The 17,036-nt window shown below is 35.9% G+C and overlaps 3 protein-coding genes across 5 annotated transcripts; 1 reads left to right on the plus strand and 2 right to left on the minus strand.

The window, feature by feature from the left end:
* Positions 1 to 2,245: 2,245 nt before the first annotated feature.
* On the minus strand, positions 2,246 to 4,996 carry LOC106421003 (sphingosine kinase 1). Of its 2 annotated transcripts, XM_013861847.3 has the most exons (10): positions 4,573 to 4,996; positions 4,381 to 4,503; positions 4,215 to 4,315; positions 4,045 to 4,117; positions 3,801 to 3,887; positions 3,645 to 3,722; positions 3,468 to 3,538; positions 3,070 to 3,333; positions 2,847 to 2,969; positions 2,246 to 2,746 (listed from the first exon to the last, which is right to left on the minus strand). In XM_013861847.3, the coding sequence occupies exons 1-10, from the start codon at positions 4,919 to 4,921 to the stop codon at positions 2,555 to 2,557; spliced, it is 1,461 nt and encodes a 486-aa protein (XP_013717301.3). In that variant the 5' UTR covers positions 4,922 to 4,996; the 3' UTR covers positions 2,246 to 2,554. The 2 variants fall into 2 exon arrangements, with proteins under 2 accessions (XP_013717301.3, XP_048622761.1); XM_048766804.1 differs by lacking the exon at positions 4,573 to 4,996 and having other exon boundaries at positions 4,045 to 4,120.
* A 3,112-nt stretch (positions 4,997 to 8,108) lies between these two features.
* LOC106376949 (ATP-dependent RNA helicase A) lies at positions 8,109 to 8,748 on the plus strand. The gene has a single exon (XM_022716828.2). It carries the CDS (start codon positions 8,109 to 8,111, stop codon positions 8,508 to 8,510), a length of 402 nt encoding a protein of 133 aa, XP_022572549.1. The 3' UTR covers positions 8,511 to 8,748.
* On the minus strand, positions 8,747 to 12,372 carry LOC106376947 (subtilisin-like protease SBT3.13). Of its 2 annotated transcripts, none has more exons than XM_048766787.1 (10): positions 12,219 to 12,372; positions 12,038 to 12,129; positions 11,706 to 11,803; positions 11,438 to 11,620; positions 11,051 to 11,347; positions 10,289 to 10,680; positions 9,940 to 10,202; positions 9,718 to 9,832; positions 9,531 to 9,648; positions 8,747 to 9,381 (listed from the first exon to the last, which is right to left on the minus strand). In XM_048766787.1, the coding sequence occupies exons 1-10, from the start codon at positions 12,336 to 12,338 to the stop codon at positions 8,819 to 8,821; spliced, it is 2,241 nt and encodes a 746-aa protein (XP_048622744.1). In that variant the 5' UTR covers positions 12,339 to 12,372; the 3' UTR covers positions 8,747 to 8,818. The 2 variants fall into 2 exon arrangements, with proteins under 2 accessions (XP_048622744.1, XP_048622741.1); XM_048766784.1 differs by having other exon boundaries at positions 9,456 to 9,648.
* Between the last annotated feature and the right edge of the window lie 4,664 nt (positions 12,373 to 17,036).

Consider the following 17,036-nt stretch of genomic DNA (forward strand, 5'->3'; position numbering starts at 1 on the left):
CGGTCAGACGCATTCCCCAGCCTTCTGCTTCTTCCATCTATGAGCAGCTTCAAGAATCTTAAGATTAGCCATCGTCTGTGATTCATCTGGGAACAAATAATCAGTGTATTCTTGGTACCTGCCAAAGATTCAAACAAAATTTTTGGTCACATTAAGCATCATTACCATTTCAAAGATAAAGAAATTGACCAGTTATATCAATGCAATGCGTACGCTGTTGAGCCGTCTTCTCTACTGATGGCTTTTCTTTTCTTGAGCTTCTTTGGGAGAAGCGACTGAACGACACTAACATCCCCGAGGCTACCAAATCCCGCCTCCATGTTAACCCAATCATCCAAAAGTGTAGCACGCTCTTCTTTGTGTGCAGAGTCTTTGTAGTAGGCGTTGGCTCTCTCGAAGATCGCTGAGTATAAGAAAGGAAAAACAGTTAAAACGTGCCACAAGAAAATCACCAAAACTTATAATATATAACATTGTAGTTTGAAACCTCTAGCGCGTCTGATGCAGTCTTTTTTGGTTTCAATAGCAACTTCTTCTTTGTCTTCTTCACCTTTATGTTCAGTAGCAGAAGCTTCAAACTTAGCAAAGCTAACCCACACCTTGTAATGCTTTGTACGCTCCAAGAGTTGCTCATATAAAGCTCGTGTCCTCTCTAACTCTTTTTCTGATATCTCAAAATCAATGTACGTCTGCCAAAATACGTCAACAGAGAATTTAATATTGGTCCAATAGATTCTTAATTCTGAGAGATCTTCGGGAAAAGAAGAAGAAGCTTACCTTCCATAGCAGCTCGGGCATATCTAGAGCTGTCTGAGAGATTGCACGTTCAAAAATAGCTCTAGCACGATCTTTTTCAGAAAGAGACATCTCAAACTCAGCATAGCTTCTCCAAGAATAGCAATTCTCAGGAGACCACTCAAGGTACCTCTGGTATAACTTGGGGTAATAATACATAGAAAATAATCTTAGAATGCAACTGAAATCCATCTTTCTAAATGCTTAATTTCTTCTCATTCCACAAAATGTTCAACAGTTGAAATGAAAAACCATTTCATTTCATTCCATATTGTTCCAGAAAAAATAACAGCTACTTTTTATGAAATACACACACAAGTGAACAATATTTACAATAACTAAAAGGTGAAAAGGTCAATCATGGTTTATGAATTGTGATGTGGTATTGATTCATGGTAAAAAGATTGCTAAAATGATTATTTAGAGTTGATGACGAACCATATTTATCATGGCCTCAAAAAAAGATATAAGGATGGAGTTCTATAAGAGAAAATAAAAATGTGAATTCCTTCCTCACCAAAGCAACTTTTTTTCGTGCACAAGTCAATTACTCAATTTCTTCGGCATTCAGCAACATGGTCGGTCCTGAAATTTTGGGGATCATAGACTATTTAGTAAAAAATTTAGCAGTTTAGAGACCATAAATTTTAGGAACTTATATTTATATATAATTTTCAAAAATTTTGGGAATATGAACCAAATGTTTCATCAAACTTGGTTCAGGATCGGCCCTGTCAAGCAATGTAGGAGCAGATGCAGAAACAATACAACCGCAATGAACTCGCTGCAGAGAGATCCAATAGTGAGGAAATTCATATCTGCACAGGATTTTGGCGATGCAAAATATACTTAAAAAACTTTTTAGCCAATAAACCAGGTAATTTACCTTTCCACATAACTCACAACACGTCCATCTGGAAGCCCTTTGGTGGAAGATGTCTCAGAACTTTCCTTGCTCATAGGCAGAGCTGTAACCAGATTATAATCAACAATATAAATGGATGATAAAATACGAGAATGAATTTGATCAGAGAAAGAAAAACCACCCCTTTGTGAGTTAATGCATAATGCAATTATAAATACTTGCAGACTTTAACTAGTCCGTTTCTTCTTGTGCAAGTGAGATATTCTGATGAAGTAGCATAAACATAAGTCTCTAGAAACCAAACACCATATAGTCTCCACTCATTGTTGATTAGAATGAAATGTAGTTCTCTACTTATCTGATTTTGATGTCCTTTAGTTTTTTACTTCTTCTAGATCTTTCCTATAGCTTTATTTGGACATCTAGAACCTGTACTTTGGTACACAAGAAAAGAAAACTCGGGTGAGAAGAAGAAGAAGAGCCAACCAGGTCGGTAATGCTCTAGTTTAAACTCATTAGGACATTCCCTGTTGAAGCAAGATCTAGAGGAATAGGAACAAGAAGAAGTATATAACATACGCCAAGTATACTTGATATTTGTCTTTATACTTTCAACAGTCGATAACTTATGACTTGATATTTGTCTGTCTTATACTATCAATATTTTGTTCCTACACTGCAAATACAAAAACACACGATGTTTACACCTCAGAGATACAAAGCAGAGAAAGAAAACTCCGTTGGTCATAGGACTGATTTTAATAGACACAAACGTCCTCTCTTTGCTTCTTAGTTGATGTACGTGTCCCATCAATCAAATTATCGCCACAGCGGAACAACATTCGTGATATGTGTCATCCATCTCATGTAATAATACACTTTCTCAATCAGAAACTATTCAGGAGAGAAGAGAGTGGCTAATCCTTGATCAACTGTTATTTGAAGCTTGCTATAAGACATCAGTGCCTTTTCATCACATTTATATGATTTTCTTCCCCTTGCCAATACCTCTCCGTCTGAATCTATGATTCCTTCCTTGTCTTCTTCGTCTATCCGTGCACCCGGCTCCAGCACGAATGCCTTAACCTTTAACACAGTTAAAATCACCGTATCAACATTTTTTAGTTAAGAAACATCAAATGAAAGATTAAAACTATATGGAACGTCGTGGGTTCGGATGACACACCTTTAGGTACGATACATAAGGTGATTGAACATGTGTCCCATCACTCAACTTTGTCATAAGTGATAACAAGGCGAGCTTGGGGCAGTCTTTCATCACAATCAAATCCAGAAAGCCATCAGAAAACTGTTACATCAGACCATATATACATAAGAAGTGTTAGCGTCCTATGAAGGCTTCTTGCTTGTGCACCGCACAAGGAGATGTTATGAAATGTGTAACTGACCTTAGCGTTGGGAGCAGCCAAAGTGTTCTCAGCACCCCAGGGAACATTGTGAAGCCAGACTGAAACAAAAGGGCCTTTGATTTCTCTCCATTCCAGATCTTCAAGATTAGTATCAGGTCCTTGGTATCCTCGTGTCTTATCACCAACAGACGACTCCTTGTCTAGATGGTAACTGGCTGGTTGTCCACAGCTTTCAAACCCAGGAGCCGGCACAAATAGAATTCGTCCATTGTACTGTCTCAAGCATATTATCCTCTGGAGACCCTGCAAAGTCACAAGCCGTAGAAGAGACAACACAATGTCCCATTAGTTGAATAATGGGTAGATTCGAATAGATTAGGCGTACACTTTAAGACCTTCAGTACAAAAGATTGTCAAAAAGATTCAACAAAACATACATAGACATCAAAGCGAGCACTGCCCATCCATCTGAACTTTTCTGACTCGATGTCTATATCAGCCACTAATCCTGAAAATAAAAAAGTTGAATTTATCTCAATACAATCAACAGTATAGTTCACCAAGCTCAGGCACTAGTTTCATATGCAAATACATTTCTGTAGTCAGTTGCATACCCCAAGCAAGCATCAAGACGCTGAAGAATTTGGTAGTCCCTTGTGCGATAGTTGCCACATCTAAAGAACGTCTATGACCTACCAATACAATATATATTTAAACAATGACCTGATTCATACGGAGAAAGAAAACGTTTGAATGGGACAGAGAAAGACCTCGTATAATGGAAACAGTAGCACTTGCTGCACTACAAGACATCCCAACCGGGTCCAGCAATGATTTTATCATGCCATTACCACTTCCTACCATCAAGAATTATATAAGCTTCTCATGCACAAGAGATCAATTTCTCTATCATAAACAGCAATTGTTTCAATCTCACTGAAGGATAATAACTTTACACATCTATACTTTCACATGGAACACACAAGAGACGAGAACGATAAAAGCAGAACGAACCTGCAGGGACCATTCCAATAGGTAGTTTCAAGGCAGTTCTCCAGTCTTCTCTTTCGAGCAGTCCATTCACAACCTACTAAATTACGAAACAGCACATAATTAAAACAAGAGACTATACTTCCAAAAGAGACAGACACGCATCATCACAACAGAAAAGATTCAAACTTTACCTCAACAAGGACACCGTCGCCACTAACGCAAACAATACCGTCGTATCTCGATACATCCATGGACCTAACCATCTCCTTTGCATGCAACTGATACTTAGTTTCTACAAAAAAAAAATCACCAAATCAGATTATTACTCTCCCAGAGACAAAATATAAATCAAGAAACCTTGAACGTCAAGTTGAACATCAGCATCATCAAACAACGGCTTCACTTCCTCCAAAAATATCTTCCTCGCCGTCTTCTTCCCACCAAAAGGGTTCACAAACACAAGCAGCCTCTTAGGCCGACCTACAAAAATCATTCACCAAACTCAGCTCCCAAAACGATGTCGTTTTAATGATTAATCCAACAACTAACCGAGAGAGCGGAGGCGTTGACGAAGCTTGTCGCACCAGAGCTTTCTAGATTCATCGTAGAGAGGCTCGAACACGAAGTCCTTCCTCGCGTAGTCTCCACCGCTTCCTCCGCAGCAGATTGATGATCCCGTTCTCTCCACCAAGGTCTTCACTCTGACCTTGTCGCCTTCCACCGCGAAGCTCAGGATCTCTTTCTCCGTCGTCGATTTCCCGCGGCCGGGTTCCGTCGTCCATTGAAGCTCTCCCTCGGCGGTTAGAGTTAAAGGCGTGACGACGCCGTTTATTAGAACTCGGTCGGAGATTAACGGCGGAGACGGGAGGTGGTGGTTATCCGGCTGAAGAGGATCCATGGTGAAGGAGATCAGAGAAGAGTTTCGTGGTTGGTGTGAGAGAGAGAGAGAGCTAATAGGAGACGTCTCCGATCAGGTGGGGGAGTGGAAATCACGCGCCTAACTTGGCGAGTTTCGTGAGTTGACGTGGCGTAAATCTTTTTCATAATTATGACGTGTCAGTTTCTCTTTGGATAAGAGGTAAAATTAAGACAAGGAAACCTGTAAGAAGATGATAACCTCGAAACGACAGTGTTTCGCAAATGAAAACGATAGTGACGATTATTACATCTATAAACCTTTTTTTTCTTTATGTAAATGCTATTTTTTTTTTTTTTTTGCTAACTGTAAATGCTAAATTTTATACCAAATTTTACATTTATAAACTTTAATCTACAGAAACCATGGATGGAGTTAGTAGATATCTAAGATATGTAACCTTCAAAATCAATGTACTAGCTCCCAGAGTAATCTGGTGAGGAATCTTAGTTATGATAATGTACGTTGGAATTGATGCTGCAAGTTCCATCCGTTTCTATTCTATGGTATGCTTGTTTATGGTCATTTCTTAGTCATGTATGCAGAAAAACACACATGGAAGCACAACGCATACAAGAGTTTTTTTTTTTTTGGTTATTATAGAAAACCCACTTGGATTTGCTTTTGTGAGATCACATTGGCACCAGCCTACTGAATCGGCTTATGAATGGTTGACGAAGTTAGGTAACATGACAGAGATTCTGATCGACTAAAAGATATTAGAACTCAAGATATTACGCAAAAAGGTAGGTAAAAAGCGTAGATAGAGAAAGAGGTAACACCTACAGATTAGTTTCAATGTCATCATCAGCTTCAGATAGCTCCACGAGGTCTTTCACCGGATCTTGATAATTTCACGAGAAGTTCTGAAGTGTCTTAAATCTATGTGCAGCAGTAAAAAGCCAGCATTCATTGGATAAACTCGCTATCAAGATTGACATCTGAGGAGGGGGGGGGGGGGTGTTGCGGCTCTAACAGTATGGTATGGCTTATCGGTTTATGAACATTTACTTTTCTAGATAAGTATGTATTTCTACTGGAAAAACGAAATCGGGTTTTGAGATTGTTATAAATATAGGTCTAAGAGTTTATAAGTTTATTTTTATTTTCATTTACATAATAAAAAGAAACTCTAAACGGATAATTGCCTCAATACACTTTTTGCTTTTTTTTTTTACTTTTTTCGTGTTAATTCGCGTTTGTTCACAACAAGTTCACTACCATGTAAGAAAACCATGTAACTACAAATATTTTTGGCTTTCAACACCATTTAAACATAGGAACAAACGTGCATACCTGTTGTATGACAAGCTGATCATTTGACTATTTGAGTCTTGCATAAAGATACTTTATGCTTCTGAGGAGCCAGTTGAAGAAACTTGAGAACTGAAAAAAAAACTATAATTTTACTGAAATGAACATTGGGTGGGAGATAAACAGGTGCACGCCTCTGTGCCTGTTTGACAACGGAAGATAGTACCAGCATAAATTTTGGTAATTTAGAACAGAAAAAAACAATGAACCTCTCTGCTACGTAACCTACATTTTCTAAACACTCTCTGCATGGGTGAAACAGCAGACTATAGGTAGACTCAGGGGAGAAGACTTCATCATGGACCACCATAAGATTTGATGTCTCTCTTTATAGAACACTTAGACACTATGACTACAGCTTAGTGAGACATGAGCAGCAGTAAGTAAGGCTACATCAATGTTCCAAGTCACTAAAAGTCTTGGCTTCTCTTTTATTTGGGTCAACAACAAAGTCTTAGCTTCTATTCTATAGAATCGAAATGTCAATGAAATGGATCATATAGATTGTATTGAGCAACAGAGAACACAAATCAGGTGTGAGAGTATACATAGTCTACTATACAGGGGGCCAGCCACTTGGGATAAAGCTGGTAAAGCCCTTGCAGGTGCCAAATTATGTATATATTTATATGGCACAAATTCTATAAAGTTAGTTGTACTGTAGTGGTTGAAACTGTCATTAGTATTCCCATGAGGACGGAGTTTGAAGCTTGAGCTTCTCTTTTTGGATAAAATATATTTTATAGTTGGTTGCGCTTTAGGCGCCCAAAACCAACAGACCGGACTATACATCATTAACCGTTAACCATTCATTAACATCATCAATGTACAATTAGCCACTGGTGATGTTTTTTTTTCAAAAAAGTAAAAAATCACCTTGAATAGTACATTGAATGATGTCTAGTAGATCATTCAGTGTGGAACACAAATCAAAAATCACTTCTCATTACTCTTCATTATAAATGTCTATACTAATTGTGGTTTGCCTTGCATATTAGTGGTTAAATGTGTGCATTCTTTTAAAAAATCGATTTCCATACTGGAGCGATATATTCAAAACACATCTCATATATATAATTTTCCATTTTCACAGGTGAATTGATATAACTAATAGTCTACTTGGCCGAATTTGTCAATCATTTGGTCGTTTAAATGGCCTAGTGGGACCGTATGGAGAGACAAGAAAGGCTGTATGGTGAACCAACTTGTCAACAAATTCAATTTAATGTAACCTTGGACAAAAGGAGATTAGGCTACTAATCAGACTTGACATTGCATAGAATTTTGATTACAAGACTAAAATGATACTATATGGTTGTGCTCAATTAATAAGTGGGCCTTATGGATATTATGAGTGAACACCACACGTTTTCTTTTGGTCAAACAGTTGCTGACTAAATGGTTGATGTTTGGAAAATAAACTCATTAGCAAAACAATAATAAGAAAAAATGCACCTAAATTTAATCTCACCCAACTTGCAGCAGACATAAATTGAATTTGGTTTCACCCAGGTTTTGGTATATTTATCTTTATCATGAAAACATCACTCACAAAAGCCCTCCAAGATTTAAATGGTATTTGAATATCGTATTTGAATATCGTATTTGAATATCAAATATCACATGCTTAATTAAATGTAGCCAAGTGACGCAGATGTATATATTTGTACAGTCTCTCAACATGTTACGTATAAGTGATAGAGAGAGAGACAGAAAAGTCTCTCTTGCATTAAAGTGATCTTCACACACTAAAAGTCTACTAATCAATGCCTTAACCGTATTTCAATTTAATGCTTATATCTATTTATAATCATATCTATCTCCCTCTTCAACTAACCCACTTAGCCAAAGAAAAATGTTTGCAAAACCGATCTTTTTAGCTTCCCTTCTCCTCATCATCTTCGTCTCTGCAACTCACTCAGCTCGTCAGAAGAGCGGTAACAATGGTTTAGGATTCGCCGGTGTACCAGGATCTGGATATGCCGGGATACCCGGCTTCGGAAACGGGTTTCCGGGTACGGGAGTCGGCGGTGGATACGGCGGAGGGTACGGTGGTCCGAGCGGCGGGTACGGGAAAGGAGGTGTGGTGAGACCGACGGTGACTTGCAAAGAAAAAGGACCTTGTAACGGCAAGAAGCTGAGGTGTCCTGCCAGGTGTTTCAGCTCTTTTAGCCGCTCCGGGAAAGGATACGGCGGTGGAGGCGGAGGTGGTGGATGCACCATGGATTGCAAGAAGAAGTGTATCGCTTATTGCTAATGAAATAATAAAAGTCCTATCTTTATAATATATATAGTCATTACGATGATTATATTTAGTAGATGGTCATAAGGATCCTTTTGGCTCGATTCTATTGTGGTAGTTTTTATATGGTTGTGGTTGAATAAATGAGGAAACTTCACGGTTTTCTCAGTTTGTGTGTTTGTTACTTTGTTGTATGAGAGTTTATGATTTTTTTTAATCTTTATTATTATGATTTTGATTGGATGCATGATCATCATATGGATTTTTCTAATACACGGAATTCATCTGACATCGTTTATTGTAGTTTTGATTATTTTTTTTGGTTAAGACTTGATCATGATCCTTGTCTGAACAGAGACAGGGATCTTAACATCATGAACACCATCAGTCCATGTCAAGCTTCCAAAGAAGTAACCAGTGTTGACTTTATAACTCGTTTTAGCCTTCACCGTGAAAGAGAGCACCTTCTTATCTTCGGAGCTAAAGACGAGTGTAGTCGGATTGACGGTGAGAGTTATGCCGAGAGGAGACTCTATTACAGCTTTGTAGACTGACTTGATGGGTCCAACGTTGGTCACACTTCTTGTGAGTGTGACTTCTTTCTCAATATTTGGAATTGTGATTGAAGGTAAGTTCATATCAAGAATTGATGGCTTGGGAGTTGGACACTTAGTCTTTTTACCGATCACACGAGAGATTGAGGAGTCGTTGTAACCTTTGGAACACATGTAGTTGATGTAATCTTCAATCCCCATATCGTATACAAGTCCAGGGTGTGCAGCTCTTTGAGGGTTTACAAGACCTCCTCCATAGTCAAATGGATCTGCAAGCTTCTTGTTTGATCCTTCAGCAAAAATGGGTTCTCCAGATGGACTTGTCCTCCAAGCTTCAAAAAGAGACCGGTTTTTCAGTTTTATTTGTGTAATTAAAGAAGAATAGGTGAAGAACTAGGCAAAGAACCTGTTGTGACCAAAGCTGATCTAAATGCAGCAGGAGACCAATCAGGATGTAGAGACTTTAGGAGAGCTATGATACCAGAAACAACCGGAGTCGACATCGATGTCCCTGAGGCGAGTCCAAATCCATCGTGTCCGTTAGGATCAAACGGACTTAATGCAGCTAGTATGCTCACACCAGGAGCTGCTATATCAGGCTACAGAGTAAAACGTGATTAATAATCTAGTTTCAAAATCTGACTTGAGACACAAGCTTTGTCTATAACCTTGAGAATGGCTGGTGAAACCGAGTTAGGCCCTCTAGATGAGAATTCAGCAACCTTTGGTGTTGCTGGCAGACCGGTTAGTGTCGTAGCTGCGCTGATTCTCGCTGTGGGCGACCTGTGATTCGACGTGGGGATCATAAGAAAACTTAAGTTTATGAATATAGTTTTTCTTTTTTTGTCAAAACTTTATGAACATAGTTTATTTGCTTCAAGATAAAGGACCTGGTGGTACGTATGTATTGCAAAATGTCGGTCCCAAGGTCGTAATCAGTGTAAATGCAAGGAAAAGCATGGCATCGATCAACAATGTCATCGGGATGTTGGGCATATATGACTCCTGCTACACCTTTCGTTTCAACTGGATAGGTACTAGTAGTATCGAAAACAAGAACTATTTTCCCCTTGACATCACCGTTATCATCACTCTCTGAATCCCAATAAGCTAAACCGGTTGAAATCTCCGGTCCAGTGAACAGAGACTCACCCTAATTATACACCAAAAATAATTAATAAGTTATTAAAGGTCCAAATATGAAACTTTTGAACTATTTTTACGTAACATAAAACATACGAAGAGAGTTTGTTTATTGCCAAGTGTGATCTTTGTAGGAAAGGACCGGTCAAGAGTGGTTGCAGCAACGGTCAAGAGCCAAGGAGCAGCATTAGCAACAGTCTGAGCCTTAGGCCCTTCATTACTAGCCGCAGCCACAACCGGAATCCCTTTAGATACTGCGTGAAAGGCCCCGACAAAATCAGGCTTATCCACCTCGGTGTCCTCTGGAAGGTCCCCGGATATAGAAACAGACAAAACATCAACCCCATCGTGTATAGCATCATCAAAAGCCTTCAACATATCAGCAGTTGAACAGCTTCCACCGGGTCCTGTTCCGTCTTTTTGCATTGTGTTCCAACATACCTTGTAAGAGGCTATGCGTGCCCGAGGAGCACCACCTCGGACCGTGCCTTAGAAGAATCCACACATCGGTTAGGAAGTAAACAAACTAACTAACTAATGTCTTATAAAAAATCTGTAGCTTCACCCTCAAGCTAGCTTTTGTGGTGAATACTACTATTCAAAAGCCGGTTTTGAAATTTAGGACTGTTATCGGATGTTTTGGTTAAAAGCAGAAACAATTAACAAACTTACTTAAAAAATATTATAAATAATATAAAATAAAGTGAATTAAGCAATCATAAATAATACATTATAATTTTATTGGTTGACCAATTTTCAATAAAATAAAGTTGTCTTTGAAATATCAACATTTTTTTGAAACACCAAATCTTCTGTAAAAACATCTTACATTATTGAACAGAGGGAGTATATCAGTACCTCGTGCTAGACCATAGAAGCTCACGTTGGGAACCAATGAGCCACCTGCTATTGTGGCTGTATGCGTGCCGTGACCGAGTGCATCCCTGTTGGATTTGAATTCTCTGACTGTTGTTGTTTTGAATGTTTCTCCCATCTCGGCTAGTAGGCCGTTTACGTAGTACTTAGCTCCTATTAGCTTTTTGTTGCAATGAATTGTGGCGTTAAACTTTTCTCCTGGTTCACATTTTCCTCTCCAACGCTTAGGTATTGGTCCAAGGCCTTGATCGTTGAATACCTTTGACTCTGGCCATATTCCTTTATATATACATATATACATGATGTGAGACAAGGATATATATATATATATAGAGAGAGAGAGAGAAAGAGGGAGAGAGAGAGAGAGACCGGTATCTATGACGCCGATGATAGCTTCACTGCCCATGTTGGTGTCATGAAGAAGACCTTTTACAGATGTTGTTGAGGAAGAAAAAGAAGTTGGAATTTGAGAGAGTTCAAGGAGATCCCAAGTTCTTGTGGTTTGCAGTTTCAGAATCCGGTTTGGTATAACATGGATTACTTCAGGATGGTCTGTGCAAGATTCCGGTTTTAAAAAAAAAGATCTCTGATATATGAAGTTTCTTTAGTTTGAGTTTGAGTTCTGTTTAGTACGTACCTGATATTTTGTTTGCTTGGGAAGAAGTAAGAAGTGCTGCGAAACCGGAAAATCCATGTTGATAGCTGTAGATCATCGATTTATGTGCGTCTTCTTTGCTATATGTAACATGAAGATATAAGTTAGAGAGCAACTCATGATGTGCATTAAGAAGTATAACAAAAAGGAGTAGGGCTTTAGTTTCGTGAAGAAACAGAACATAGCGAGAGGATTTCTTTGGTGGCAAGAAACTAATGTTAAATAAAACATATTCAGCAACTTTGATGTCATAGTCACTATGCATACAAAAAAAATCTCACTAGAGATTTGGCCTTCTGAAGATGATTAAGTACCTATCAAGAAATGATTCAAGCATTTGATGATGAGAGGCTGTAACAAGTTCGGGATCATCATTTTCTCTTTCCCCAAGATAAACTATATAAACCTATGGAATTATTGAAAAATACACATTAGATAAAATAAAAGTTAATAATATCTTAGCAAATATGGAAATGTCATTTTTGCGTTAAATGCCTTGGTGTTGTTGTCTATGGCTCTCGCAGGTGAAAGAAAACCCAGCTCCGTGTTAACTAATAGAAACAAAGAAAATGCCAATAGAAGCACAAGTTTGTAACTTGGTAAAGAGTTCTCCATTTTCTTTAATGAGAAGTGTGTGTGTGTGTGTGGAACAAAACCTATGTGGTTATTTATATATGTAAACTAGCCTTTGACCCGCACGTCCGCGCGGGTTTTGTTTTTCATAATTATATGTTTTTAATTTTTGACAATGCTATAAATTTAATTGTTTAAATTCTTGTTATCGATTCATAGGTTATTAAGTTTTGACATTGGTGTGTCTTGTTCAATGTGTTTAACTTCCATTTATAAACTATGAGATTATTTTTTCATTGTGCTTATATTCATTTTATTTGGTAAAATAAACATTAAAGTGTCAAATATTAGAGTTTTAATTATACTTGTGAGTTTTTATTTAATTATACTATAAATATTTTCATGTAAAGTTGAATACATAGTTCAAATTTGAAGTAGAGATTTTTTTTAAAAAAAATACATTATTTAGACATAAACATAAATAAAATAGTAAAAAGTTTATTTTTTCATAATTATATGTTTTATTTTTGACAATGCCATGAACTTAATTGTTTAAATTCTTGTTATAGATTCATAGGTTATTAGGTTTTGACGTTGATGTATCTTGTTCAATGTGTTTAACCTCCATTTATAAACTATGAGATTGTTTTTTTATTATGCTCATATTCATTTTATTTGGTAAAATAAACATTAAAGTGTCAAATATTAGAGTTTTAATTATACTTGTGAGTTTTTTTAATTATACTATAAGTATTTTGATGTAAAGTTGAATATAAAGTTCAAATTTGAAATATAGATTTCTTAAAAAAAATACATTATTTAGACAGAAACATAAATAAAATAGTAAAAACCAAGTTACCAAAAAAAATTCAAAAGTAAGTACAGCTTGTTGATAATTTAATTTATCAAGCCTAATTTAATTAAGTGACTTGTTATGATTAAAAATTTGGTACATCATAATTTACAATGTGGATCGTTATATAATATACCCAAGCCCATATATTGTTTTTTCTGAAAAAAAAAAACAGAAACATATTTATTTTTATAAAAACATATATGAAAAGTCACTTAATTAAAGTCACAAAGAGATTAGTTTGATTTCAAATCCTCACCTAGTAATAATTTGATTACATTAACGTACCATATTAATTAATGAAAAGTTTCTTCATAAAGTTGAAAAAGCCATTTTCAATATTTTGACATTAAAAACACACATACCTAGCTTGCATTTCGTTTTGATTCTTGGATTTTTTGTGTGTTTGTGATTTGTGGTTCTAAAGAACCCATAAAGGTGGTAGCTGGGTTTTTATCAAGACAATCAAAAACCCTATTAAAAATAGAGCTTGAAAGCACAATCACTTGGAACAGGTAGATTTCCTTGCTGATCAAGGCAGTGTTCATCAGTAATGTTAATATTACTGTGAATTGATATTTTGTTTTTACCCAAAAAAACTTTAAAATCTCATTCTCAATATTTTTTCCACCTTTCCCATGCTTTCGTTTTCTTTTCATGATATTTTCCTAAATATATCAAACTAACGTTTATAATATCTAGTGTTACAATAGACTCATGAGTCATGACGTTAATCACAAAAAATATATAGAGGGGGTAACACTTAACTGTTTCATCTCCAAGAATGCACTCAAGAGACTCTCCCCCACAACTGGTGTTCTGATTTCACGAATGAAGTAGCTTCATGTGTACTCCATCCAGTCTTGTAGGGTTTAACGTATTAAGGTGTAAGACTTTTAGCAAGCGTACATTATTTTGTGATTTCAGAATATGAATGGGAAGTAATTAAAATAATTATATATATTGACATGTCGAAAATAGGTAGGTTAACTTTTATTTTTGAATTTAATTGTCAGATATGGAGAGATTATAGATACGGTATATCTGTGATATTCCTTGCAACATGCATTCCTAAAATCTTGTTAGATATTTTAAAATTAAACTAATGATATGGCAATATAGTTATTAATCTCCACGAAATTAATGTGTGCAATAAGTTTGTACTTAACGGTTGTTTTATTCTGATTTTAGTTGACTTAAAAAATGAAAATATTCATTCAATGGCATTCAATGGTAATTATTGAGGAAAACTCAGGGCTAAGTACAAAATGTACTCCTGTTTTAATAGATTAGATGATTCATTCGTCTTTCAATTTACAGTTCATGGCCCACTTCAGCACTTAGACGTGGAGTTTTGGGTTAGACTTCGGTTAATATATGTATTTAATTAGTTCGGTTAAGAGGAATGTCATACTCAAAGGACAAAAACAAGGTCACTTTGATTAGATTTTGTTTTGGTTTAGGTGTGATGATTATACCTATGAGTAAACATCATTATTTAATATTTACCATATGACGATGACGATATGACGTAAGCGGAAGTTTGTTAGAGAATAAGATATTTTCGCTCCATTACCATATGAGTAAACATCATTATACTCATTAATTAGTTTCAAATGTACAGAGTCTACTTATATACATGACTCAACTGAATAAACCAAAAGTAAATAAATCGGTTTATATGTACCAGTGTACAATCATCAGCTATTAACCAAAACTATACAAGAGCTTTATACGATAATAGTATCATTAGTCTTATATAATTGCATTCATTATTTATGTTGATTTGAGAAAATACTTGTCAAACTAAAACCTGACCTCATTGCGGTTCGTTTTGTTTCAATCAATATCGGTTAGTGATCACCCTTACTAGGCACAAGAGTCGCGATAGAAGGGAAATATGACAACAATAAATAAAAAATTGTTAAGGTTTAAGGGATTTTACACCCCGGTCTGAGGTTCAAAATTGGAAGCACTGTAGTCTAATAGTTAAGGTTTAAAGATTTCTATACCCAGGTCTGGGGTTCAAATCCCAGACTATGCAATTTATTTACAGATTACAAGAAATCCAGATTTCAAGTCTCGAAAAGAGCGATTTATTAAACAATTATGCAGACTACAAAAGAAAAGTTTACAAAGGATCTTCAACATGGTGCAAGTAAATCTGGTCTAGAGTGGATCTTCATAGGTAGACGTAGGTTTTCATAAGGCACGTAGTATAAGTTGTTATTGAATCGTCTATGTAATCTTTCTTATATCATAATTGTAAGATCATAATAAATCAGCGTTAAAAAATAAAAATAAAAAAATTTATTTATTGAGTCAACCCGTGCAGGGTCATTTCGAGTCAAACCGGTTTTATCTCTTTTATCATGCGACTAAACCCCACCAAAATGTTTTGCTCCCTTTGTCAGATACCCACTTTCCTTAAAGCCTAATCCTTTCCTGAAATTGTTTTATAGAAATCTATGATTTGTTTAACTAAATATTATCAGTTTGGCCTATAAGAGGATATCAATCATATCTGACTAATCTAGTTAGTAAGTTAAACCATGGTTTGTTTACGACCATGACTGACGGAATTTGGTATAGAGAGAGATGATTATTATATCTTGATAGAGAAATCCAAACTGAAAGATAGAATCATTGACGAGAAAAAGGTTTTTAGTGATTTAAACTCCGAACTATTTTTAGATCGGAAGAAAAACCACCAACTAAAATTTTATGCTTTTAAACCCTCAACAAAGATTTTGTTAGTGTATTAATCCCTCCGTTAACAGTTCCGATTAAAGTGGATGGAAAACATTAACTTGAAACACTGAGTTTCATTAAACCGAGGTACATGTCATTTTTTATAATGAAATTCAACGTTTTCCGTCCATTAGACGAAACTGTTAACGGAAGGGTTGATACACTAACAGAATCTTAGATGAAAGTTTAAGAACATAAAATTTTAGTTGGAGATTTTTCTTCCGATCTAAAAATAGTTCAAGGTTTAAATCACTAAAAACCAAAAAGAAAACCAATTCTAATTTTTGCATTTATGGGTATACGCAAAAACATGGAATGTGTATTACAACATGAAACTATATGAAAAAAAAAACATGAAATCATATGCTAATATTTTTTTTCTAGTAAATTTTGTTCCAATTATCTATATATTCTTATATATATTATTTTTATTTGAATAGATTTAATCTAATATTACTAAGAATTGACACTAAATGACTATACACAAGTAAACTTCTGTGTTACATTTGGATATATACTTTTCATTTGTCTCTTTGTACAGCATATATATTATAGTCATGTGTGCATATTATAGTCTTGAATTGAATGTGTTTTTCATACTTGGTAGATAAATGGTGACCACCAATAGTTGAATCTGTTTGATAGTGGAATCTTCAAAGGTGGTACGACTGAATTTATTGACTCGCTTTTTATGCACGTGCAAGAAATAGATTATTTTGTGTTTTGTTTTTTCTTTTTCTGCCAAATGATTATTGTGTGTTTTCTTCTTTTTAGAAAGCCATGATAAATTATTAAATACTAGAAATCTAGCATGCATCACTGATAATCCGTAACAAAGCACCGATTGACCTCACCCACTTGTCTCTCTTCATAATATATGTCCTCGAATACACGTTTGTGCTCATGTTACTACGTGTTTTCAGAACGTTGTTGTAGTATTGTTCTTAGCTGAGTGTTGAAGAATTTCTGAAGAACACCCTTTCACCTATTTTGTCTTCCTGGAGATTTTTATGACCGTGTTATTGTTGTAGGGTATTTATTGCGCATGCATGATACTTTGATCATACTAGTTTGCGATCATACTAATTAGTGTATGTTTATTTCTGGTTGACTACAAACTACTACAAGATATATAC

Source organism: Brassica napus, chromosome A3 (assembly GCF_020379485.1).
Source record: "Brassica napus cultivar Da-Ae chromosome A3, Da-Ae, whole genome shotgun sequence".
Lineage (NCBI taxonomy): Eukaryota > Viridiplantae > Streptophyta > Magnoliopsida > Brassicales > Brassicaceae > Brassica > Brassica napus.

Coding starts and splice junctions, on each gene's coding strand:
- LOC106376947 (XM_048766784.1), bottom strand. CDS start 12,338: ATGGAGAACTCTTTACCAAGTTACAAACTTGTGCTTCTATTGGCATTT. Junction 11,621..11,705: donor CCAAGCAAACAAAATATCAG/GTACGTACTAAA, acceptor AATCTTGCACAG/ACCATCCTGAAGTAATCCAT. Junction 11,348..11,437: donor CATCGGCGTCATAGATACCG/GTCTCTCTCTCT, acceptor GTATATATAAAG/GAATATGGCCAGAGTCAAAG.
- LOC106421003 (XM_013861847.3), bottom strand. CDS start 4,921: ATGGATCCTCTTCAGCCGGATAACCACCACCTCCCGTCTCCGCCGTTA. Junction 2,970..3,069: donor TGGCTGCTCCCAACGCTAAG/GTCAGTTACACA, acceptor CTGATGTAACAG/TTTTCTGATGGCTTTCTGGA. Junction 2,747..2,846: donor CTTATGTATCGTACCTAAAG/GTGTGTCATCCG, acceptor ACTGTGTTAAAG/GTTAAGGCATTCGTGCTGGA.
- LOC106376949 (XM_022716828.2), top strand. CDS start 8,109: ATGTTTGCAAAACCGATCTTTTTAGCTTCCCTTCTCCTCATCATCTTC.